General features: G+C 33.1%; 4 protein-coding genes across 7 annotated transcripts; 2 read left to right on the forward strand and 2 right to left on the reverse strand.

Moving 5' to 3' along the window:
- Window positions 1-6,943: 6,943 nt before the first annotated feature.
- On the forward strand, window positions 6,944-8,005 carry LOC106372793 (probable pectinesterase/pectinesterase inhibitor 44). Its single transcript, XM_013813074.2, has 2 exons — window positions 6,944-7,160; window positions 7,288-8,005. Exons 1-2 carry the CDS (start codon window positions 6,959-6,961, stop codon window positions 7,659-7,661), a joined length of 576 nt encoding a protein of 191 aa, XP_013668528.2. The 5' UTR covers window positions 6,944-6,958; the 3' UTR covers window positions 7,662-8,005.
- On the reverse strand, window positions 7,769-10,723 carry LOC106375314 (1-phosphatidylinositol-3-phosphate 5-kinase FAB1A). 4 transcript variants are annotated; one of them, XM_013815192.3, is made up of 5 exons: window positions 10,430-10,722; window positions 9,960-10,327; window positions 8,842-9,874; window positions 8,502-8,768; window positions 7,769-8,411 (listed from the first exon to the last, which is right to left on the reverse strand). In XM_013815192.3, exons 2-3 carry the CDS (start codon window positions 10,301-10,303, stop codon window positions 9,301-9,303), a joined length of 918 nt encoding a protein of 305 aa, XP_013670646.1. In that variant the 5' UTR covers window positions 10,304-10,327; window positions 10,430-10,722; the 3' UTR covers window positions 7,769-8,411; window positions 8,502-8,768; window positions 8,842-9,300. The 4 variants fall into 4 exon arrangements, with proteins under 4 accessions (XP_013670646.1, XP_013670645.1, XP_022550227.2 ...); XM_013815191.3 differs by having other exon boundaries at window positions 9,960-10,723; XM_022694506.2 differs by having other exon boundaries at window positions 8,842-10,327; window positions 10,430-10,687.
- A 3,943-nt stretch (window positions 10,724-14,666) lies between these two features.
- On the reverse strand, window positions 14,667-16,857 carry LOC106372794 (carotenoid cleavage dioxygenase 8, chloroplastic-like). Its single transcript, XM_013813075.2, has 2 exons — window positions 16,120-16,857; window positions 14,667-14,807 (listed from the first exon to the last, which is right to left on the reverse strand). The coding sequence occupies exons 1-2, from the start codon at window positions 16,855-16,857 to the stop codon at window positions 14,667-14,669; spliced, it is 879 nt and encodes a 292-aa protein (XP_013668529.1).
- Window positions 16,858-17,968: 1,111 nt separating this feature from the next.
- On the forward strand, window positions 17,969-19,633 carry LOC111201841. The gene is made up of 2 exons (XM_022694173.2): window positions 17,969-18,132; window positions 18,219-19,633. The coding sequence occupies exons 1-2, from the start codon at window positions 18,061-18,063 to the stop codon at window positions 18,768-18,770; spliced, it is 624 nt and encodes a 207-aa protein (XP_022549894.1). The 5' UTR covers window positions 17,969-18,060; the 3' UTR covers window positions 18,771-19,633.
- Window positions 19,634-26,281: the final 6,648 nt, after the last annotated feature.

Below are 26,281 nucleotides of genomic sequence, written 5' to 3' on the forward strand. Positions count from 1 at the left end.
AAACTTGAGTGTTTGATTGATCGCCTAGAACTATGATTAGGATTATTTTAAACTTGAATCTGAATTGCTTATCTTGTTTAAACTGAAACACTAAAAAAAACCTAGAAATCAAATTAGAAGTTGTGGCCGTATGGCATTGATACATTCTAGGGTAATTGTTCTAGATCATATCTTGTGGCCGTGTGGCCTTGTTGCATTCATATCTGAACCTGATCACTACTGACTGATTGCAATTGAACTTAGAATCTAATTTTAGGATTGTATTGAAACTAAAATCAAGTGGCCGCATGATTTGTTTCATTGCTTGGCCGATTGGTTTGTTTGTTTGTTTGATTGAATCATGAACTGATAGAAACAAACTGTCTTAGGATTGAAATTACATGTTAACTAAATGCATAAGAGTTAAACCTATTTCACCCATTGGTCGTGAGGCATATACTTTGGCCGTGTGGCTTTGTTAAGAATCATACCGAATGGCTGTGTGGCCTAATCGTTCCGATGCATTGCTCATACTCGCGGCCTTGTGCCCTTGATTGATAACTTGCTTGCAGCATGTGATAGAAAGCCGTGTGGCTTAATGCATCATAGCTTGGCCGTGTGGTCTAGTGAGACACCATATCTGAATGGTCATGTGACCTTGTTTGCATATCTCATGAACCGATCTCTAGGATCGTTGTATCACATCAAAATGGCCGTGTGGCCTAAGCATCACATATAGACCTTGCATTCTCGACTTATCTCGCACCATGGTCGAGAGACTTATGAAATCATATGCACTGATTATTTTGCATTGGTTGCATGAATTCTAAATCATGAATTGATTGATAATATGATTTTAGATGCCGATATTTGAGCCCTTGGATTATGCCATTCTAAAACCCTCTGGAGAAAATTATCTAGAATGAACAATGAACACTTCGGTTGTCCTGAAATCAAGAGGACTCGGTAGGAGTATCATTCAGGGTGATTATGCAACTAAAAGTGAAAAGTTAAGAGCCATAACAATTATGCGCCATCATCTCATTGAGGATCTAAGAAATCAGTATCTATATATTGAGAATCCTTGTGACCTTTGGATAGAATTAAAATCCAGATACACAATGGTGTTATTACCAAAGGTCAGGCATGAATGGATGAGTCTCAGATTCCAAGACTTTGAGTCTGTGGCCGAGTATCACTTTGCTTTGTCCAAAGTTGTTTACAGCCTGAGACTATGTGGTGAAGTGGTAACAGATGATGATTTGTTATTCAAGACATACTCCACATTCCATCCAGGAGATCTATTGTCAAAACATATCTACATAGAAAGAGGTTTCACCACCTACAATAACCTGATCTCTTGCCTAACAGTAATTGAGAATGATAAATTGCTAAGGAAAAATAGTGAGATGAGATATCCTGAGGCAATGGATCAAGATGAATCCAAGGCAGCCGTGTCCAATGTAACAAATGGTGTGGCCGGCTTATCTATTAACTAAGAAAGATCTCGACATTTGTTTAAAGTCTTTGATTTGTGTTTTGCTTTAAACCTAATTATCATTCACGATTTTATATATAATAATAGATTTGATTTGAGTTCATTACTATTATATCTTGCCTGATCTTATTTGATAATGTGAATGATTGATAAAAGAAACTGCCTAAAGGGCATTATGGTACGGTATAGTAGCCTAGTAAGAAATCTATGGCCAATGATTGCCTAAAGGGCATTATATACACCCAAAGAATCTGTGACCCATTGAGTTCAAATGGTTTCCAAATAGAAACAATGGGCAAAAGGAAACAAGTTCCTTCAGATTTAAGAAAGAAAACACCTAAGACCTTATGAGATAGTGGTCAAGACTATACCTACGTACTCTACTGATCAAAACTATGCTACAGATCAGTATGATAAGAGGCAAGAGCCGTGGTGACCATACTGATATATCCCACAGAAAATCATACACTATATGGCATGACCGGATTAGCCATCCTAGTTTAAACTTGATGCAAAGATTGATATTGAAAAGGCACAAAGAGTTATCCCATAAGATCTCACGTTGTGTAACATGTACACCAAGGGAAACTCATTAGGCTTTATTTTCCTAAGCATCACAAAATTATAGTATGTTCATGAGGGGGAGAGAGGATAAACCCGTGATCCATGATCGCACATGATCAATACTACAAATTCGTGTACTACTATGGTCTATGACCATGCTATAAATGGCTCGGCCATTACCTACAAAGGTTCGGCCGTATAACTCAGACTCTAAAGTCTATAAAGCTTAGGGACATCATGAATTACATGTATATAAAATTAAGATGCATCGGGCCATATAAGTGAGCATAGATATTCCCATCTCAGATTGAATACAGGTCATAAACCAGACATTTACCATCTTAAGAGACTTTGAATAAACCACCACAGACATATGTGCCGTCTAAGATGGAACCTCAGAAGGGGATTGGGAATATATGTTGGATAAGAGTATGACTTTCTCCCACGACTTCTAAGAGACCTTGAGCCAAATATGGGTGGTCAGAAAGTGGCCAGGTACACAGATTACATTATCAATGAATCCGACTATCCAACATTAAAAGGAGAAAGCTATAACCTGGTAAAGAGTAAAGAATGATAAGAAACAGAATGGTATCAACCATCATTGTCTTGGCAAAGATCCTCAGATTAGAATTATAGACGTCCAAAGAAAGAAAAGATTATACATAGCTAGCTAATCGAGATGCCAGACACTGACCTGAAAAGAAAAGAAAAAGAATGACTAAGTCATACCCAGCTTAGCACCAAACAAAATCTAATGTCCTAGAGACACAGTCAAGTTGCTACAGAGTCTATACAAGATATACCAAAGTGTTCCATAAGATAAGGAACCTCGGAAAGAAAAGGTGCATAGAATACAGATCCGATGTCAAAATAGAAACCATACCAGACATTGAAAAAAGGCTGCGCAGCTAAACATCTAAGGTACCAAACCATGTAGCTTGGGACGCCAAGCTACTAGGTAACAAAGGTCCTGGATAATGAAATCTCAAATCGATTAGATCATGTCTGGAACACAATGAAACCACACATATATATAAGTGTCGACACATGAGAGCTATATTTGTATAAGGATACATAAAGTAGTAGCACTTGAGTTTAAAGATATAAACGAGAATCATGAACCTACGAAAGAGTACTCATAAAGATTAAAGATTAGATTGAAAGATATACGTGGGGTTTAAAGTATCTAAAAAAGAGATAGGCGTATTGGCCATACACATATACAGAAACGCCATCTGATATAAACCAGTGAAATAGATGGGTCTTGTGAGGAAAAAGAAACCATGAGATATGGTACATGATCACGTGGTCTAAAGGTGTTCATGTTTTCCTACTAACAGCATTCGATCACAGCTTGTTACACAAGGATACTCACAGAGACCAAAGGAACATATTATAAGGAGATAAACTCCTATGTGGTGGACGCTGCTACAAATTTTAAAATTGACAAAGGTCTGGTCATAAGAAAGAAATTAAATACAAAGATGTAGTAAGCAGCATATGGATCACTGGATAACGAACATCATTTTTCCTAAGATGTTCATGGATAAAGAACAACATTGTTCCTAAGTTGTTCATGGACTGAAACAAAGCAGCTGCATATATTATATAAATGAGTTGTATAAAGACAATCCAATTCAGTCCATATACTTATAAAGAAATTCGAAATTTCCTTGTGTTTAATTTATACTAAACCTAAAAGAGGTTAGTATACTGATACATGTTATTTATTAAATCTGTAACACTAGCATGGACCGACTAGATTGTAGTACGGGCTAGTAGAAACGAAAGATCAGCCATCAGGTTGCAATCCGACATCAGATCCCTTAAGTAAGGTTCCGGCATAGCAGAACAGTTTGCTTCTGCTGTATAAGGCATCTACCTCCAAAAGACTCTGTCATGAGGATGAGAGGAGATGTTTAATCTATTCTTCTCAATCGGATACAAATATATTATAGTCCATAAGCTCGTGTAGTCGAGGTCCATGACCTAATAATATATATTTATTGCGGGATATGATACAGCAACAGAGGTCATGAGATGACATCAATATAAGGATATGACTGCAATGAAAAACGAATATGGCGTTGCCTAAGGCAATAGAGATCAATGACCACATGTGAGATTCATGAGTGTATTTGGCCACAGTGCCATAGTTAGATAAGATTGTAAAATTCATTACAACAATGATCATTGATCAAATCATGATCTTGGACACTCATGAGACAAGTTATGAACATGTATAAAAGAAGTCTATGACTTAACATGGATCGATCAGATTAGTGCATAGTCGATGGTAGTATAGAGAAAACTCATACAGTCCGTTGCCTATCAATCAGCATTTTAACATGTCATAGGCGGCTAATAGCCAAAGAGAGTACCATAGTCCTACATGTCTGACCAAAGTATAGAGTGGTCGACAGCAAAGTTTCACTTCTTGACCATATGCACACGATGTCAGAAGACATGAGAAAAGACCGGAAAGATCAAAGTGATCCAATTACGGTTCAGTAATAAACTTGGCCGATTTGATTACTCACTTCCCGCACGTCCAGGAAAGATCACGCATCAGATGCGTAGACTAAAGAACCTACACTGAGGTTCACATCAGGTGGAGTAGTACGTGTTGTACTCTTTTTTCTTCATCATGGTTTTGTCCCACTGGGTTTTCCTGATAAGGTTTTAATGAGGCAACGTGAAGCGTATTACAAATCCTGAATGGTTATGGCATCCAAGGGGGAGTGTTATAAATCAATTGGTGGATGTCCATAACCGGCCCAGTCCATAAACCGGCCCAAACCCTAGAAGAGAGAGAGAGATGGCCGAAACCCTAGAGAGAGGAGAGAAGCGGCCGACTTAGGAGAGAGAGAGCCGACTTGGAGTTTTCCATATTTCTAGTTATCATTTTCTTTGTTGGTTTATGTTTTAGTAGTTATCCTAAATCTAGATGGATTAGGATTTGTATACTTTCCATTTATCTCTATCTTGTAATCTTTATATAAGGAACTCCTATTGATCATTAATAAAGAGACATAAATATCCAGACCTAAAACCTTCGTTTCACAACAGTTTTCTAGCTCTACCTTATTTTACAATACAAAACGATATGTTAAGTGTGCATTAATAAGGATATTGCATCAATTATTTCTCACCTAAACTCTCTATCTCATCTATTTATTTTGGGAGTGTTTCAAAAAGTCTGAAAGACTCACATCAATAATTCTCAAATCAAAGAGTTTATACTGTATTCTAACCATTTGTTTTGGAAATAATTAAATTACTGTTTGAGCATTAAAGGCTCCTAAATGGTACCCATTTCGCTATCATACATACGGACATACCAATATGAAGATGTATATCTGAATATAAACGTTGCTAATCTAAACCAAAAACGTAATACTTTTCTAATAAATATTTATTAATACAATAGCATTTTTATAAATATACACGCATCATTACTTTTTTTAATTAAACTTTATTTTTTTTCTATTTTTGGTACAAATGTTAAGAAATACAAAAATGTGTTTCCGACGAAGGTCGAAGAAATCAAACATATCTTATGTTTATGGAGAAATTTGTAATGTTCCAATTCTTAATCCAATTGTTTCTATATAAAACCAAATTCTAAATTTTGTGTTACAGCATTAAAGCAACTATAGATTTGATTTTCCGCTACAAAGACACTTACGCTGAATACATTCTCTAATCAAAATGAAACTTTTTTTAAATACAAATCAAATGAAACTAATAAGTACATTCACATATAAATACGTCAATACTGCTATACAAAATAAATATAATTACAAATTATTATTAGTTGAATTTTAAACCACAAAAATGTAACTCCGCCAAAAATACAATAATATGTTTTTTCATAAATATAGATTTATCAATATGGTTAAGATACAATAAATTACGATTACATGCTTTTATAATGGTTTGAGAATATACGTTTACAACCACATACTACATTACTACACTATTATACAGAGAAAATAGTTAAAAATATATAAATAATACACAATATAGTATCACATTTAATATATGTAAATCACACGTGCACCCATACTTGAGCATCAAAATAGAAAACCAAAATTATGTTAGTCACAAACATCCATCTTAGTATATATATAAGTTAAAAGCCAACTTAAAATTAACATGTATAATATTTAATATAAAAGAATTGACATGAAATATATAATAACTATTCTAAAAGTAATATAAAATCTTAAATAACAAAAAATGTTTTATAGAATGTAACTTTTTTAAAAAAAAAAGTATTAATTCAAAGAATCATGTCTATTAAATTAATATAAAATAGTACACAAAAAACATAATTATTTATATAAAATTAAATTGATACCAGTGCAAAATTATTGGAAAGCTAACATCAAACAATTAAAAAAACAAATTATAATCGAATCTAAACAACACTCAAAATTATTTCAATAAAATAGTGAATGTATTTATGTTGTACTATGACAAACTCTAAAATAGTTTATATTATAGATTGTTTCCTTGATTTTAATTTTTCATACAACAAATTTCATTTTCAAAATTTACATACCAATAATCCGCGCATAGCGCGAACAAGAACCTAGTTGGTTATAATAGTACCTGACTAATTTTTACAAAATTCATAATGATTACATTTAAATACATCTTTATGCTTCTATTTTTCATATAAAATTTTCATAAAACTATCGATAAAATCATGATGCTTTAACCGGTCGGTTCTTTGGCCTATGCTCCAGATTATAATTATATATCTTGATTTTGATTCATATTTCAGCTGTAAATGGAAGAGGATTTTCGGCTAGGGATATAACGTTTCAGAACACAGCGGGGCCAGAGAAGCATCAAGCCGTGGCCCTTAGGTCAGACTCTGACCTATCTGTGTTCTAAAGATGTGCTATGAAAGGTTATCAAGATACACTCTACACGCACATTATGCGTCAGTTTTACCGCGAGTGCACCATCACTGGAACGGTGGATTTTATATTTGGCGATGGGACCGTTGTGTTTCAAAATTGTCAAATTTTGGTTAAGAAAGGACTCCCTGACCAAAAGAATACCATCACTGCACAAGGCAGGAAAGAAGCTGACCAACCCTCAGGTAGACAAACACTTCTTGAAACTCTTTAATTAAGGTTTCGTTAATAACATATAGTTTCTTGTCACCCAAGAAACTATGTAATATAATGATTCTCAATTACATTGGACCTTTTGTTGTTCACATTTAGGATTCTCGATTCAGTTCAGCAATATCTCAGCGGACGCAGACTTAGTCCCATACTTGAACACGACACACACGTATCTAGGAAGGCCATGGAAGCAATATTCAAGGACAGTTTTCATGAGGAACAACTTGAGCGACGTTGTGAGGCCTGAAGGATGGCTCGAGTGGAACACCACTTTTGCTTTGGACACACTCTTCTATGGAGAGTTCTTGAACTACGGACCAGGTTCAGGACTCAGCAGCCGAGTCAAATGGCCTGGTTACCACGTGTTTAACAACTCGGACCAGGCTAACAATTTCAACGTTTCTCAGTTCATTGAAGGAAATCTTTGGCTGCCTTCTACTGGAGTAACGTTTACTGCTGGCTTGGGTGTCTAAATTAGCATGGCTCAGTGTTACCATTTTGCTATTGTTTGTGCCTTTCAATTTTAACTTTTGATATGAAATATTAAAATCTATTATTATAACTCAAAAGAGTCCCCAAAAATTATATACTAGAGAGTATATTGATATGAAAAATGTCATAAACAAAAGTAACAAGAAACTAAAAGAAAGAAGCATTGTATATACAATTGCACCTTGCTTTTATTAATTCTGATGCAAAGGCGATGAAAGAGAGCTATAACATATAGGCCACTTAAGGCTAAGGGTAAAATCATAAACAGGTATTACCCAAAGACCATTCCAAAAGGAAAAAAAAACAAAAAAAACTTGAGCACAATTACTAAACCCAATATTGTGTAATGTCTTGCTATATTTGCTAAACTGCAGAAAGATGAGTCGAGAGTTTTTACCAGCAACACCTTGACGATCGTCTCTCTCTTCATCATCCTTCACATCTGCTGAAGAACTGTTGTTGCTTGGCACAGCCGTGGCAGGTGACCATTGGTCAGGAACCATCAGAAAATAAGCTGTCATGGCTTTCCTGAAACGTTTCTTGTATTGCTGCGGTGATATCACCGTGGGAGTTGAGTTCTTCTGTCCTCCAAGTAGCCCTGAGGTTTTGACCCAAGTCTCAAGATGTTTGTCCCAAGTGTATTGCCTCATGAAGTCGATGGTTCCTAGAACAAGTTCGCTTCGTTCCTCGTCTACCCCGACCAGTAAAGAGTAATCCATTACGTGTATTGACTTCAGACAAAGAAACAGAAGCAACACGTCTTCCATCAGTAAAATGTACAGACCAAGAACATATTCTGCAAGAAGTAACTGGAAACTTACAGCAAGAAACGATGTATCATTCCAGACGGCTCTTTCAAGAAGCCGTTTTGCCTTGCTCCCAACAAAAATTGAAGATGTGGGCATTGCTTCGACCAGATTCTGGTCCAGCAAAACTGTGTTGCTACCACTTGTATCCGGGTTGTAACGAGCACGAGTGGAGCCTTTTAAGTCATAAAGCCTAGCGAAGTTACGCTTGAAGAGAAGATTCTCCATCACCAACACATCCATTTTGAACTCTTTCCCTCCTTTAAGGTGTTTAGATGAGACCTTTAAAGATTTAAGGGTTTAATTATATGTTAACAACACAGGTAATAAATTAAATTGGTTTATGTTGTGTTACCTGATAGATTCCCAAGATCTTTGCAAGGCTTGTAGGACTTTTAGTACATATGGAACCAGTCAAGTATTTTGAAGTAAGCTGGCGCAAATTTAATGAAGGATTCAAGCTCTGTCTTTGTAACTTGTTTGATGATAAAACGGTCATCCAAAGTTTTCGCAAAGAAGACGTTGCTCTTTCCACCTTGAGCTCCCCATTTTCTACACCGACCAAGAGATCTGATGAAATCAGTTTCCGAAGGACAGCAAATCTTCCTCAGTGCCTCAAACTCCTTCGCGTAGTAACACGTCACAGAGTACTTCACTTTCCCAGGAGGACTCTCATCTGTAAACGAGACTCTAGCGTGCAGATCTTTCAAATACAAGGATGACTGCAGCAGCTGCGAGACTTGTTCATCAGCAGAGCTAAGGCTTCTACTCACGTCAACTGACAAATCGCTCAAAGAGTTCAACGAGAGAAGAATCACAGAATCAAAAAGTGAAAAGGAGCCTTGTACTCTGATGAGGTAAGGGCATAGGCTATGATACTAGTAGGCTCGTCGTCATAAACTGGGAGTACCAAGTCATTAATCCCCAGAGGAAGAAGCAGCCTTGCACCACTTTGCCATTCAAGCTCTCTATATGAAGAAACGTAAACAGGCCGGTCTTCAGCCATGATATGCTTGCGTGAATTAAGCGAATAATTCTTGTTGAGAGAATAGTAAAAGCTAGGAGAAGGCATCTGAACTTGCATTGTCTGTTCCTCATTGGAGGTCAGCCCACTTTCTGAATCCGACAGCTTTAAATCATAACTCTGAGTTCCGTTTGCTGAAGCAGCTCTGCTAGGCGGACGAGATATACCATTATTCTCCGAGGCAGTTTGTTCACCTATCCATGCTGCATCAAGAGTATCAGATAAGTCTGTTGTTGCTTGGGTCTGGCTTTCAGAAAGCATCGCTTTAACCACCTGCGAAGGCTCCACAACGTTTTCTTTACCACCTTCACTAGATTCAGAGGGTATGTCTGAGCCTACATCTTCAGGAATAGTACCTTTCCCGCTGATATCAGAAAATGATTTACCCTTTTTAAGACTTTTATCATGATCCACACTATGAAGTGAAAGGAGTCAGAGAGAGAGCTCACGCAAGGCCAGAGTACACTTTAGCACGTTTGTGGTACGAGTCGTGATCAGCTTCCTCCATGGTACAATCCTCATTGCTACTCTCTCCTTGAACCAGTTGATGCGAGCGAATCTCAGATGACCGTACTCGCTCCAATTCAGCACCGTTCTCTTCCCTCGCCAGCATCTCTGCGACTCCTAACTCTCTATCGTTTAGATCGAAACCGACAAAGTCTCCACCTTTGTTGTTGTTGTTGTTATCATCCATGGCTGATTGTTTCTGCAGTCTATGGGAAACTCCGCCTCTGTTTCTGTTCTCTTCTTCTTCGTGGTCGTCGGTGAAGCAGTGGAAACACCAAATCCTCATGCAACACACCCTCTCGGTCTCGATCTATTACATTTAAGGAAACTGGATCAGGAAAAATCCAGACTTTGAGGGGAAAGTTACTAAATTTGGAAAGTTCAGAACGAATTAAGAGAAGAAGAAAAAAACCAGAATTGAATCTCTGATTTTGGGATTCGGAAGGTGAAACGTTAAATCTGATTTTGAGATTAGGGTTTGAGGAAAGGAGATCAGATTTTGGGAAGAGATATATATATAGAGAGAGAGAGTATACTGTGAGTTTTCTACGAGAAGCTTTACACAAAATTGGTCGTTGATGATTTCCGGCGAAAATGGAAAAAAAAATTGAAAAGACAAAACACAATCGGGGAAGGAAAAAAAAAGGACAGCTTTGTTTGGAGTTCCTCTTGCTTCACGGTTTTCATTTGGTCAGAGGAAGGACGTTTCGAAACGGTGTCGTTTGACAAAGCAGATATACATTCTCAAATGTATTAATAACAATGTTTTTTATATTTTGTACGATGAATGAAACTGACATTTACGAACGAAGACGAAGCGATACTGCCACGTGCGCACGAACTTAAAGCATTATTAAGAACTGTAACAGTTGGATAGCTGCTCGAGCCACGCTGTAGCCTCGTGCGCACGAATTCAGCAGTAAATATTTGACGCATGTTATGCCAAAAATCAATACATGACATGATTCATGAATTAGAAAAAAGAGACTTTTCTTCACGTTCCTTTTTTTCTGTTTAAACTACATTCATATGATTTCAACTAGTAATTTCAACCCATAAACATTTTTCCTTCTTAAGAGTGATCACGAGTTTTCTCTACTTCTACATTTTCCTATTTTTGCATTGAACAAACAAAAGATGATATTGCAATGGGTACTTATTAGGCCTGGGCGTTTTTACCCTAATCCAACACATCTAACTCAACCCGAACCGAAAAAACCGAAACCGGATCTGAATTGTTACACAAAAATATTCAAACGACACTTATTAACCTAGTATTTTCGGGTTTGGTTATAACCCGAACCGAACTGAAATCCAAACTAGGATCTAAAGATATCTGAAATTAGTTAAATATATTAATCTTTTTATATATGTTAAACTAATTTTTAATTAGATTTGTAACTAATTTTTATATTTTGAATTTTTTTGTCCATTTTTGTGATTTAAAAATATATTTTTGGACGATTTCAAGCATTAATTACAATCTGATCCGAACCAAAGCCGGAAGGAGCCGAAACGAACCCAACCCGATAATTAGTAAAACTCGAACGAGACTTATGAGCATAACACCAAAAATCTGAATCGGTGGAACTACACGTCGTAAGGTAAATTTTATAATTAATATGTCAAAATTTTAACTTATATGAAGTTATAGTATTTTAATAATTTTAACATAACTATAGAAACAAAAAAAATTATATGGGAAGATGAGCATGTTGGGATATTCTTGGAGCTTCTAGATATTGAGTTGGCTAAAATTAGATACAGACAAAAGTTACCGAAAGAAGTAGGGAGAGAACGTATTTGTAAAGAGTTTTTGGAGAAAACTGGTATAAACCTGAAATATGTATGGATCGTATAAAAGGCTCAAGAATTTTACTGGAGTTTCAGCAGATGATAATACCGGGTTGATTGAGAAAAGGTACGTTAGTGTGTATAATTGATATTTTAAAAATCAAGTAACAAACCTGGTTACTGATATTTACGTTATATTCATTGTCTTTGTGTTGTGCAGGAAATTCAATATGCAAAAAAGATCCGTGAAAATGGGATTCCACACATGGAACTTATGAGGCGCATATTTGGACGTCAAGGCAGTAAACCAGAAGCTATGTACTCAACTCATGTGCAAGATGCTGAACAAAATGAGCAACTGAATAAATCTATATTTCCTAAACCTCCTATAGGTAAATACTATTTTGTTGATCCTGGATATACCAATAAACGAGGATTTCTAGCCCCATACAGAGGAAGCAGTATAGAAAATATCAGATATCATCTCTCGGAATTTGATGATGGTCCTCCTAGAAACAAGAAGGAATTGTTTAGAAACAAGAAGGAATTGTTCAATAAATGGCATGCATCAGTTTGCTTAGTCATCGAAAGAACATTCGGAGATGGAGAATTTTTGATAACTTGCCTTGCTATGACGCCAAGCCCCAAAATAGAATTGTGCATGCAACAATGGTTCTTCACAATTTTATCAGGCTTCACAAAATTCCAGATGCTGATTTTGAAGATAGAGATAGCAACGTTCAAGCACAACAAAGACGACGGATTGAAGAAGAAGAGCTTAGTACTTGAATAAGAAGAAATAACAGTTGATGGTCAATACATGAACAACATACGAAATGAGATTGCAAACATGATTTGGAATGAACATTTATAAGAAAATATTTTATTGGATTTTTTTTAATTTAAATGTCATGTTATTATTATTATTACTATTTTTATTTCATTTATTTTTAATATTATTTATATTAGAATATATATTTTTATTAGATTATAATATTTAGAAAATAATATATATTGAAATTTATTTTCAAATTAAATACTTATTTAAAACATTTTTAAATATTTTAATGGTTTTTTTAATAAGTATATCACTATTAATATGTTTATATATTCACTTATTTTATTAAAAAATTCATACTGCAACTTATACATCAAAAAAGTTGCCAGTCAATAGTTTTAAAAAAATGATAACTCTTATTTTTACTGCACACTTACCACATAAACTTACAATTTATACCACATAATTTTTACTGCAAATTACATCGAATTACAAATCATACTGCAACTCAGCTTTAATACTACACTAGGATAAGACATGCGCCTTGGGCATGGTAAATTTATATGAAAATGATTTAAGAAATATCGTATGAAAAAAAATTATATTATTGATCGAATTAATATATTTGGCCCTTAAACAATTTTTTTTTAAAAAAAAATTGTTAATTACATAATTTGTTTACTAATGAATTGATCCCATTTTTTAAAAATATTTTAGGTCAAAAAATTATTTATCGCATAAAAACCTAACGTTTAGGCCGAAGAATCTCATGCCTACTATTTGGTTACAATGAAACTATGTCAGATCGGTTTTATATCATGATTTAGCAATCTAAAATTTAATTATGGTTATGAGAAGTTTACGTTCACGTTCCGATCCTATCTATCTTTGATATTTTTCTCCCTTTTGTGTCATTTTGGTTATTGCTCGATATAAATATTGATTTTTGATTTTATTCTCATTTCTTTCTTTTATTTTGGTCTGAGATTTAGAAAATGTTTAAGATTCAAACTATTAAAGAGATACATAATTAGGTTAAGATCTGCGTCTTCTGCAGAATAAATATTTATTTTATATTTTTCTGCATATTATAAAATAATAAAATAATAATTATATATTAAATAACTAAGAAATCAGTTACTATTATGTAATAAATTGGCTTACACATATAAATCAAATGACTGCTCTTGTTTATTTGCAATCATTTTAGAATAAATAAATCAAAACAATCAATTTTATCTATCGTATATGATATAATTAAATTTAAACGATATGAAGTGTATATATATTAACATAAACACCTATTAAAATAAAATTATTTATTTATATGATTTTATTATTATTGTATCTTATTATAGAAAAAAAAATTGAACATTGATCACAAAAATTTATGTGAGACTTTTAACAGTTTTAGTAGTTTATACTCGTTTTGAAAAATTCAAAGTACAACATATATAAAAAAATCTAAAATTTTAATATATGATTAATGTAATTGGGTAATTTATTTTAATAGTAAAGAATTAAACAAAAATAATAGAAAGCATACAGATTGTTAGCAAATCTTCATTTTTAAAAATAATTAATTACTATATATATCATAATCATATTAGGTAATTCCGTAGGTTTTATTTAAAGAAATAATACATAATAAATGGTTACCTTGCTTTAGTTAATATCATATGATATCATATAGTTGATATTAAATGTTTCTAGTGAGATATAAAAATCGAATTGGACCAACATGTTTTTCAATTTCAATGTGAAGCTGACACGTATGACTAATTAACTACCTAATTGATTGACGCATAAGCAAGAAATTTTTTTTAATTATTACAAAATTGAGGTTACATCTTTTCAAATGTTTCTCAATTAATATATAGGGGATGTCACCCGTTAGAGCCAATAACAAGACTTTAACTCAATATGCCCTTATTGAAGAAAATCAGGATCGTTATCCTCTTTATTTTCACTACCATTTTGTCATTGCATTTCCTAAACTAACCTTCTATTTGTTTTATATAAATATTACACTTCATCTTCCACCTCATTAATAAATTAAATTATTTGATTTAATAAATCAACCATAAATCTCAGCCATTGGACCCCACGACCCGGACCGACACTTAACCCGAGCCACAACCTCCCTTTTATTCGACCCTGCCTCCATCCTCACGACCCGGTAGCCAGGCTTAACAAGATCAGGTATCAACGTCCACATCTCCGTCCATTAACTTATACATTTTATTAACCACGATGATGACTAAAATAAACACATTTTTACTGTCACTACTTTCATTTAACTACATATTCTTCATAAATCTAACTCCCATGCCATTGAAGATCATGTGGGAGCATACAATGAAATGTCAACAACAACAACCTCCTATTGTTTTTCAAGATATTACTTCCTTTTGAATATAAACAAATACTTGAATATATAAGAAAGTTTAGTTCATTGTTTACAATGAGTACAATTTAATATATAGGCATCTTAACAAACTCATTATTCGAAAAAAGTCATCCATATTTTAAAAAACATTTCGGCTGGGCTATATTAGCCATAACATATTCAGATAAATCAAACAAAATGTTCGTACGTTGGGAGTATCAAAAATTGCAGCTACTAAATACCACAACAACACACCCACCATGTCAAATGCTCTCCCCATACAAGACGTCCACAAGAGCAACAAAAAAGCACAAACTCATGCTTTAAATATTCAAGTTTCGGTAAATCAACTTCATCAATACAAACACAAAGAGAACAAACATCACTTTCTTCTTCAGCGATCCACAAAATGCAACCACTACGTAGACAACCCCGCGCTTGATGATGTGACAAGCACTTCAGATAATTTGTTAAATTTATCAATTATTTTACATCAAAATAGTTGAAATCAAATAGATTTCTGAACATTACTAAAGTTAATAACCGTGAGTACATTTTTCTGACCATACAATATACAATTTCCATTGTAAAAAAAACATAACTAATCGTGAGTTTTAACCATTTTGAATTCATTGCAAAAACAATGAATATAAAAAATAAATTTAGATTTTTTATTATTTGGTAACTTATGATAAATTCTAATGTACATTTACAAATACAAATGTTAAGTTATAAATACTAAAACTACAGACGAAAACCCGGGCAGTCCCTAGTATCAATAACTTTTAAACGTTCTAATATATGGAGGTTTCTCTCCAATAATAGCCCTTTGATCTCACTCTAAAGTCTAAACTCTGGCTAAAGATAATGAGATCCTTAGCTAAATCTTGAAACAACATTGCATTAACTATAATCTATGCATCAGATGTGTCCTATTATTATCGTGACTGATTAAGAAAGCATGAACACTATCTTACCACCTTCGTCATCTTAGTACCAATAATATATATAGGATTAAGAAAGCATGAACACTATCTTTTTGATTAAAACTCAACTAAAAATGTTTTATAGCCAACAAAATCCAACACGGAATGAAAAATGTAAGAAAACAATCCATAGACTTAGTAAGACATTCACTTACGATTTCTCCGGTGTGTTTGGACATGACATGAGCAAAAGCTCCGTAGTTATTAGGACACCACTCAAACTTGTAAAACGGCGTAGGCTCAGCTCTAAGCAGATCCCTCACCGAATACCTCAAGGGCATTTCCGGTATCAAAACATAATTTTCCATCACCCCAAACGAATGAACCCACCCGGGTCCCCACGACCCGGAACGACACTTAACCCGAGCCACAACCTCCCTTTTATTCGACCCTGCCTCCATCCTCACGACCCGGTAGCCAGGCTTAACAAGATCAGGTATCAACGTCCACATCTCCGTCTCCGTCACGATCGGATGCGCCGAGTGGATCATGCGATCACACAAACGGTCGTCGTATTTGAACTTCCCTATCGTCTCTAACGTATAATGGTCGACAAGAATCGATCCTTTTTGAGTCAGGATCACTCCCGTGTTGGCGTTGTCCGTTAAAGAATCGCCAGAGAAAAGTTTGACGATCTCTCCGACGCCTGAGAAAGGGTTCTTGAAGTTGCTTCTGGACGGTTTTGGAGTCTCGGAGAATTCAAGGTAAGAGAGGTTCTTGTGTTTCTTGGCGGATTTGTAGGCGTCGGATTCAAGGAGACGGTGGCCGGAGAATATACGACCGTCGTCGAACTCTAGCTTGACTAGTGTGGAGTAGCCGTCAAAGAGATGTCGGAAGTCGTGGTCTCCGATCCATAGGCCCGGTCCGTTTCTTAGATACGTACCATTCTGCATGTTAATTACCTTAAAAATCATTAATTGGCTCATTTTACCCATATTCTTTTGGGGAAAAATGTTTAATCGTTTGTAACATATGTAGTTTTGTTTTGGTAAACTGTTACCCGAGAGATATAAAAACTATAAAATGAGAAAGTATGTGAACGCTTTATGTTACTCCTCAAATGAAACATATACAAAGCTCGACATTAATTATGTATAAACATAAATATATAAGCATGTACTATAAGATTTTTGCTAACACAATGTACTTGTTGTTGTCTAACTTGGAACATGATTGAATGTACGCTGATTTTGGATTGCAGTGGTCAAGAGTATACATCACTCGTAGACGTGTGGCTAACATGCCTTAGCACCGTAATATATGTATGCAAACATATATTGATTAAGCTAATCTTTTAGACTTTTTAGTAATAAAATCATGTATAAGGATATAAATAAATTGACATGCAATGATATATATAGAAGTAAAAAACGGTTTTGTCTTGTAATATATACATACGCATGTGCCAGTGTGAGTGAGTATTGTGTGCACGATACATATTTGTATGAAATTCCACGAATATAGGTAAAATATATTTGGAGGATATAATATGAAGATAAAAGACAAACCAGCCAAGTGGGGGATCTTTCCTTGGACAGTAAAATATCAATTTCCTTGGGAGTTTTGTTTTTCTTAATTTGTTGGTTGTGGATGGCTTTGTCGGAACAAAGAGTATTTTGATTCTAGCTGAGGACAAAGCATGATGATGACTCATAATTGATTTGGTTGTGACCAACGATATTTGTATTTAGATAATATATACCAATGACAATCATCTCCATCATCTCAGGTCAAGCTCCATGTTTTTTTTTTTTTTAAAAAATCATCTAGTTACATTTGGTTATATGTCTAGTAACTGTAGCTGAATCAGGAATTGCATTATCTGCTTGTGCTTGTTTGAAATGCTAATTAAAACTTGACAATCTTCGAGCTCTTGTACCGGAGACTATCTAAAAGGGAATAATGTGGTATATATAATTAAATAAAACTTGCATGTGTAGTTATTAGGCACTAAAAACATAAAAGAATATACAAGACAGGCCCACGTGGAATAAAGCCCAGCCAAGTATAAAAAAGAATAGGAACAAATGTATTCCCAATTGGGGAATAAACCCTAAAAAATAGGACGGTGACCAGTCACTACTCTCCCAACGAAGATGAATCAGATGAGAGCAACGTTGATGAAGAAGATGCGGAGGACGGCGATGAATCAGGTGCCTCTCGCCAATGTATGTTTCGTTATTATATTTTTCCGCTAATCTAATCGGATACTGCTGCTCCCGATTTTGACTTGTTGTTGTTGTCGTACTTGAAGTTCCGTGGGAGAGGTTTCTCATCAGGCTCGACTGGTTCTTCAAAATCGGATACTGCTGATCCTGTGACCTGGTTCAAGGTTTTCAGGGGGGTTGCATCCCGGTTCCTCTTCAATCGCCTCGTGAGCCGTTGCGAGAACAATCCGGTGACTGCAAGGAGGCTGTGCTCGTTTGTCAATAAGACGGAGGGTTGGAAGGCAAGTCTCAACAACTACTCTTCTGGGAGTGGTGGGAGCAAGATGGTTGAGTTTCTTTCGCAGGACAAATCCATGGTGAGGAGCGCGTGCCAGGTGTTCTGTAACACGTACACGGGAACCTTTGTTGCTACTGCTTTAGCCCTCGGATGGCTTGGTTTTAACCAATCCGTCCGTGTCTTTGATAAAAAGGAGGCTGAAGAGAGTGTAGAACGTGTGGATGCGAGGTTGAGTGGCCTGAGCCGAAAGGTTGATGTGCTCGATCATGAGTGGCATATGGCCAAGCTTTACGCTGTGCAGCAGATGGTCAGTACAGAATGCAATGCTTTTGTTTCTTCCCTTGGTATTATATTTTCCTAAACTTATTAATGTCCTTTTATTTTCGGAATGCACTACATCGTGAATGTTAACCAAACATTCCTAATATTAAGTTCGTAGAAAGATAATATAGTTTACCATGACAATATATCTCGTATAATTTGGATCAAGAAAACGATTTTTCTAATGATTTGGTTAGTCTTTTAATTAAAATAGAATAAAAGTTAACAGTAAATGGAAAATATATCATCTCTTCCATTTGAATATTTATTCCATCAAAATACTGTTAGAATTTGTAGATATATAGAACAAGAAACTAAACAAAGTTAGTATCGAACTCGTATTTCTTAATTTTCGAAATATAGAAACAAGATTTAGATTAGTTTTTTTTTATTTATTTTATTCTTTTTGAAGATTTTAAGTTACTATTTATTTGCGTTTTATAAAGGTTCTTCAAATTTAGGTATAACGTAATACAATTATGACTCGACTCCAGATAAAACATAAATGATTATGCAGCAGCTAGGTCACTATAGTATAGAACTTCTGTTCCCACGTCTTTCTTGGTACTACTAACCTATTGGATTTCTTTTTTTTTTTTTTTTTTTTTTTTAAATTATTGCTTTTTTCCCTATACCACGTCCTACACGTGGGCACTTTACCCGATATCCGAAGCCGCATCCAAACCAGATCCGAAAAATCCGAACATAAATCCAAACCGAAGTAGCAAAATTTTCGAATGGGTATTAAATTAGGAAATGTTGGATATCCGAACCCGAACGGGTAATATCTGAACCCGAATAGATATCTGAAGATAACCCAACATATGTATAATTAACCTTATATTTCTAGTTTACATCTATCATTTTATATAAAATATTTATATTGATACTACACATACTTTAAGTTCATATGATATACATACAATTACGGAGAAAATAATTTGATACTCACTTAAAATGCATGTCAAACTTTTTATTTCAAAAATTAACAAAAAAGTTACATCCAAAATTTAAAAACAATAACCAAATTAAGGTCTTTTTAGTTTCAAAATATTATTTCCAAATCTATTAATCATTCAATCTATTAAAAATTAAAAAAATTAGTTAAGTGAAAGTTATATTTTGAAATACAAGAAATTTGAGAAATTAAAATTTTACTTTTTTTTTACAAAATCTAAATATCCGAATCCGATCCGAAATAACCGAATCCGAACTAAAAATACCCGAACCCAATCCGAAGTACGGAAATACCCGAACGGGTTCTACACCTCTATACTGAACTTATCTAAATATGTTCTATGACTAACAAAATCCAAACCTGAATGAAAAATGTAATAAAACGATCCATAGACTTAGTAAAAGCGTTCACTTGCGATTTCTCGAGTGAGTTTGGACATGATGTGAACAAAAGCTCAGTTCTTAGGACACCACTCTAACTTGTAAAGCGGCGTCCACTCAGCTCTAAGCAGGTTTCTCACTAAGTACCTCAGAGGTATTATTATAACCTCAGAAATTTGTATTATAAATAAGTAATTAGCCAGATTTTGATCTGCATTTTTAAAGCGGGGGATTTTTTCCGATAAAATCTAATTAGGAAGAAATGTAATTTTTTGAAATTATTTTTACTGTGAAAAATGAATCTAATTATATGTATAAATTGTGTTGGGTGCATTTGTTTCATAATGCGGGATAGCTTAATTTTACTTTGATTCGCCAACCAAATTTAAAAGGTTTTACTTCAATGAGATCAGTCATTTTTGTTGTTGCAGTTATATTGCACGATTTAACTAACCTATTGAATCACGTGTGTGTTTATAGTAGTGTTTTTAGTACGCTTTTTCGTTGCAGTAGAATATCTATGTATAAGGTTTTAGGATGTATATATAAGTTTTTGATTAGTGAAAATCGGAAATTAAATATTTTGAGAAAATTATACTAACATATTTCAACTGTATCTTCTATATAAATAAGATATAATTAGTTTTAAGAGCCGGTTCTTAATTTTTTTAGTTAAAAGTTAAGAGACGGGTTCTTATATTCCGCTAAGAACCTCACTCTAAGAACCCCCAATAATCATGTTCTAACCTATTGGATTTTTTTAAAAAATTATTGTTTTTTTCCCTATACCACGTTCTATAGGTGGGCACTTTACCCGATATCCGATATCCGAAGCCGCACCCGAACCAGATCCGAAAAACCCGAACAAAAATCCAAACCGAAGTAGCAAAATATCCGAATGGGTATTAACTTAGGAAAGATTGGATATCCGAACCTGAACGGGTAATATCTGAACCCGAATAGATATCCGAAGATAACCCAATATATGTATAATTAAACTCATATTTCTAGATTACATTTATCATTTTATATAAAATATTTATATTGATAGTACACATACTTTAAGTTCATATGATATACATACAATTACGGAGAAAATAATTTGATACTCACTTAAAATGCATGTTAAACTTTTTATTTCAAGAATTAACTAAAAGTTACATCCAAAATTTAAAAACAATAACCAAATTAATGTCTTTTTAGTTTCTAACATGTTATTTCCAAATCTATTAATCATTCAATCTATTAAAAATAAAAAATTAGTTAAGTGAAAGTTATATTTTTAAATACAAGAGATTTGAGAAATGAAATTTTTTTTTCAAAATCTAAATATCCGAACCCGATCCGAAATAACCGAATCCGAACTAAAAATACCCGAACCCAATCCGAAGTACGGAAATACCCGAACGGGTTCTACATCTCTATACCGAAATACCCGAAAATTCGAAATACCCGACCCGAACCCAAACGGGTACCCGAACATCCACCCCTACCACGTCCACCTCAAAAGTATTTTTCCTTTCTTTATATTTCAAAGAGAAAGGAACAATATGTACCGGCTGAGTTGGTTAAGGTTGGTTAATATGTCAGGTGGAAACCCGAGTTCGAACCCAAACTGCTGGTTTCGCCACTTTTATTATTTTTTCCTTTTAATAAAGGCTAAAACCTTAATTTTGAAACCGTCTCCTTCCTTTAGACCTATTATTCTTCTGAACGTAATGTCGACGGCATCCATATTTTTTTTGTGAACTGAAAAAGGGTTAAACTCGGGTCTATTAAAGACACAGATCTAACCTCCGGGTGGAGGTACAAACCAAGGATATACCCTCTTATGGACATTCAAATGAGCCGAAAGCAATAGTTCATATTCATGTGTCCAGCGGGGTTCGAATCAGAGTTCGCCGTATTGGATTTATTCCCTCAAGCGCCACTGGACTACCACCGCTGGTTGGCATCCATATTTTTCTGACTTAACTCCTTTTCTTCATTTTCTTCTTCTTCTGTCTTTTAGTTTGTAGCAAATAATAATAAATCCATCGAACAACACTGAAATCAATACTATTATGGATCCGAGTTTTGTCCCGAACAGACCAAAATCGGGATGGGAAGAGGCCGCCAAGCGTTTCACCGCCGCGGAATCGGTCGCCTTGAACGTGTTTTCGAAGGTTACGTAATACAATTATGACTCGACTCGAGATAAAACATAAATGATTATGACTCGACTCGAGATAAAACATAAATGATTATGTAATACAATTATGACTCGACTCGAGATAAAACATAAATGATTATGCAGCAGCAAGGTTTTTGTTCCCACGTCTTTCCTGGTACTACTAACCTATTGGATTTAAAAAAAAAAAATTATTGCTTTTTTCCCTATACCACGTCCACCTCGAAAGTATGTTTACTTTATTTATTTTTATTCTTTCAAATATATTTTTTTCCATTATTGCGTCAAAATTTTCTGTAAGACATTTTCATTGGATTTTTCCCTAGAATGCAATCCACCTAAAGATTAAACCAACCGGTTAAAAAACCGGAAATGGTGTAAAATCTGGATTTTCCCCAAGGATGTAATCCACCTAAAGATTAAACCGAAAGTATTTTTCCTTTCTACTAACCCAATGGCTACTAACAGTATTGATTTAGTGGAACAGTTCATGGTCATTTTTTTTTCTAGGGATCCATTATTCTTATTTATGCTAAATAAAATTCACTTATACATTATATATGATCAAATAAAAAAATGACCATGAACTGTAGTATATTACAACAACATCTAAAATTAATCATATTATTCATGACAAATCACTATTAGCAGCGTCGTTTTTTCTTCATGCCCGATATCACTATACTGTAAAAAACAACACCTACAGAATAATACAAGTCTGTATATAACATACCAATATAAAAAATTTAGAATTCAAATCTAAGACATTCTAAAATTCAACTATACCGTTAGGGTCTATCTGTTCATGTATTTTAATTAAATAAATTGAAGCTATAAAATATATTTTTGAATAATTAATATTGATAATATATCACACTATTATTTTTCAAAAAATTATATATTTAAATGCACATTTTAAATTGCAGATTTTTACTATTTGGATTTATCGTTTTGGATCTTGACTGTTTCAATTATTTTCAAGTTAAAGCAGAAACCAATCGGTGCGTACATCATAGTTAAGATGATTACTTAACTCGTTTCTACCCAGCCTAGAATTATTTTTCTAAATTTTTATTTTCACTTATAAAGTTTTCTATTTTGAATAAAAAAAGGGATTTATAAAATACATTAGTAGTCTGCAAATGTAAACAAAACAAGGCGCTAAAAACGTAAAAAATCTATACTCTTAAAAGAGAATGAGTTTTAAAAAATCTACCTATGAAAAATTGTTGGACTCTTTCATTAGACTTAACTATTTTTTTTGTATCATCTTATATTTCTCTAACTATAAAATAATCAATTACCTTATATTTCTCTAACTATAAAATAATCAATGCTCTTATTTATTACTCAACTTCCTATGATACACCAAGAATTTATACATAACTCCATTATACGAAAATATCATCTTCCCAAAACGTGTCTCATGAATCCATAACCAAAGCGTGACTGATAAGTTTAAATACCAAAACTATATTGTTCCATGGTGCCACCAACTTTGCAACATTTCACATTATCATTTATTTTTTTGACCAAAGGCTTCACTCTATCATTTTTTCGTTGATCAAAATGTGTTTTTTCAAATAAATATGTTGACCTTTCTGAAATATTTATCTACAAACTTTATACATCATAGCTTCTCTTTGACTAACACTTCTAATAATTTTGACTAGATTTTAAAGGAAGTTATTTTGCATACAGTTTAACAATATATTCTAAATATATTGTTAGATTTTATTTTGTGTACTTCTAAATATATTGTTAGGATATTTTTGATAAGAATATATTATAGATGCAATTTTGAAAATTTATATTATTAAAAGAAAACCTTTTTAAAAATATATTATTAAAAAATTTGTTGCATCTATATATAACTCTTTATTTTTTTATCCAACCATTAACTACAATAACTATAAATAATTTAAATATTTTACATAAATCCTATTATTATTTCTCATTTTGTATGATACACTTCTCTAATTATTTTTCTCCTTATCATCCAATGTTATTGTTGTTATTCAACAAAGTTATATACATCATATATTATGCTCAAAGATGGATATATAATATTTAGATAACAATTATTAAAATTAAAGCATATATCATACAACATATTATACCATGTCATCTAACATTATATAATTCTAAATATTTACAAAATCAAATTTGATAAAAAACACTTTAGCAAATCATTTGTTAAAACAAAATTATATATAGTTACGTTAAATTAATTTTTATAAAAAAATATGTATAATAAAAATTGTTATTCAATATAATTTTAAAAACTATTAAAAAACCCTGCAAATATCTATAATATTAAAGGAGAATCATTCTGAAAAAATCTACTTAAACAAATTTGTTGCACATATTCATTACCTATTTATTATTTTTGGTCATACCCTTCTCATTGTTTAACTATACAATATTTTCAATGAAATCATTTCTTACTTCTCATTGTTTAGGAAACTGAATATAAAATAATATTTATAAATATAAAAGTTGACTCCATGAATTCGGTAATGGATCTTTTTTATTTTATCAAATTAACTTTCGTAGAATTTTTTTATCGTATTTTTTGAATATGAAAATTTCACAAACCAATATTGCATTCTAATATAATACTACATAATAATATAAATGTCATTATTGAATTCTATATTGTTGTATGAAACATAGGTTTCTAAGACAACCTTTATCATAACATATATATTTATATAAGTTTGTAGACAAGTGTTTGAGCACGATTTATAACATCTGAAATATATTTTTTATACAAACTTACATCAATATGTAGTCATTCTTTTTTACATATAGATTCAGTAATATTCTAAAAGAATGCATTATTGATAAGTGCTAACCTATTTTACCAGCTACAAACTTATATCATGTAAACCCAATTATTGTTAATGAAAATTGATGATGAACTTTAAATAATGTATATACAATGTATATATAATCTTAACTGATTTTTAAATAATTTATATATAATCTTACTAGAACTGCAAAATATCCTATATTTATATCAAACTAAATATTTCATATAAAACAACTAATTCAATATAAATTTTAAACACTTTAGTAAATAAAAAATCATAAATTCAAAAATATATTAGAAGTTTCATTCATCTCTTAAAATATTATTGAAGATTATTTTTTTTTCTCTACCAGGCCAACCAAATGTCGGGTCACACTTGATTGCAGGGTTTTTCGAAGTTTGCATGCTTTAAATCAACGAGTTTTCATTAAATCTAAACAGCTTATGTAAAAATCATCGCGTTTACCGGTTCGACCACGGGTCCAAACTTGATATAAAAGTAATGTTCTCATCTAATTTAAAATAATTTATTTTAAAATAATAGACGCGCTGAGTGTGATCAAACCAGATAATGTTTTTAAAAAAAATAATCAAACGATTAAAAATATAATTACATTAACTAACTAAATAAAAATAATAATTTTATTTTTTGATATAATACAATTTTGTAACATAATAATGTAGACTAAAATACTAATTCATATCATATATTTTAATTAACTGAAAAATAAACGCGCTTAAAAGCGCGGATCAAAATCTAGTAACCATTAAAAAACTTAATTCTTCTGAATTAATCCACGCGGAAATACGAAGGTTAGATTAAGTGCCAAAAATCTGGAACCACATGATTATTATTATCAAATACCACATATTTGAGTTTCCTTCATGTTACACACACAACGGAACGAAATGTAGGGCTGAACACAAATACTCGTTACTTGCTTTATATTCGTTACTTGATCTGTATTCGCCTCGTTTTTTCAAGTACTCGTCGTTACCAAGTCAAGTATCAAATCATTGAGTTTTGCTACTTGCAAGTACAAGACAAGTAACAAGTATTACAAAAAAAGTTACGACTCGCCTTGATATTACTCGTTACTTGTTTTACGACTGAAAGAATTATAACAAAACCATAAAAACCAAAGTTGTAAAGATATACTTCTTTGTTGTAAGAAGTAAACAGTAATTTCATATCGAAATATATGTATTAAGTTCCTTATTTTTTTTA

Source organism: Brassica napus, chromosome C1 (genome assembly GCF_020379485.1).
Source record: "Brassica napus cultivar Da-Ae chromosome C1, Da-Ae, whole genome shotgun sequence".
In the NCBI taxonomy this organism is placed as follows: Eukaryota; Viridiplantae; Streptophyta; class Magnoliopsida; order Brassicales; family Brassicaceae; genus Brassica; species Brassica napus.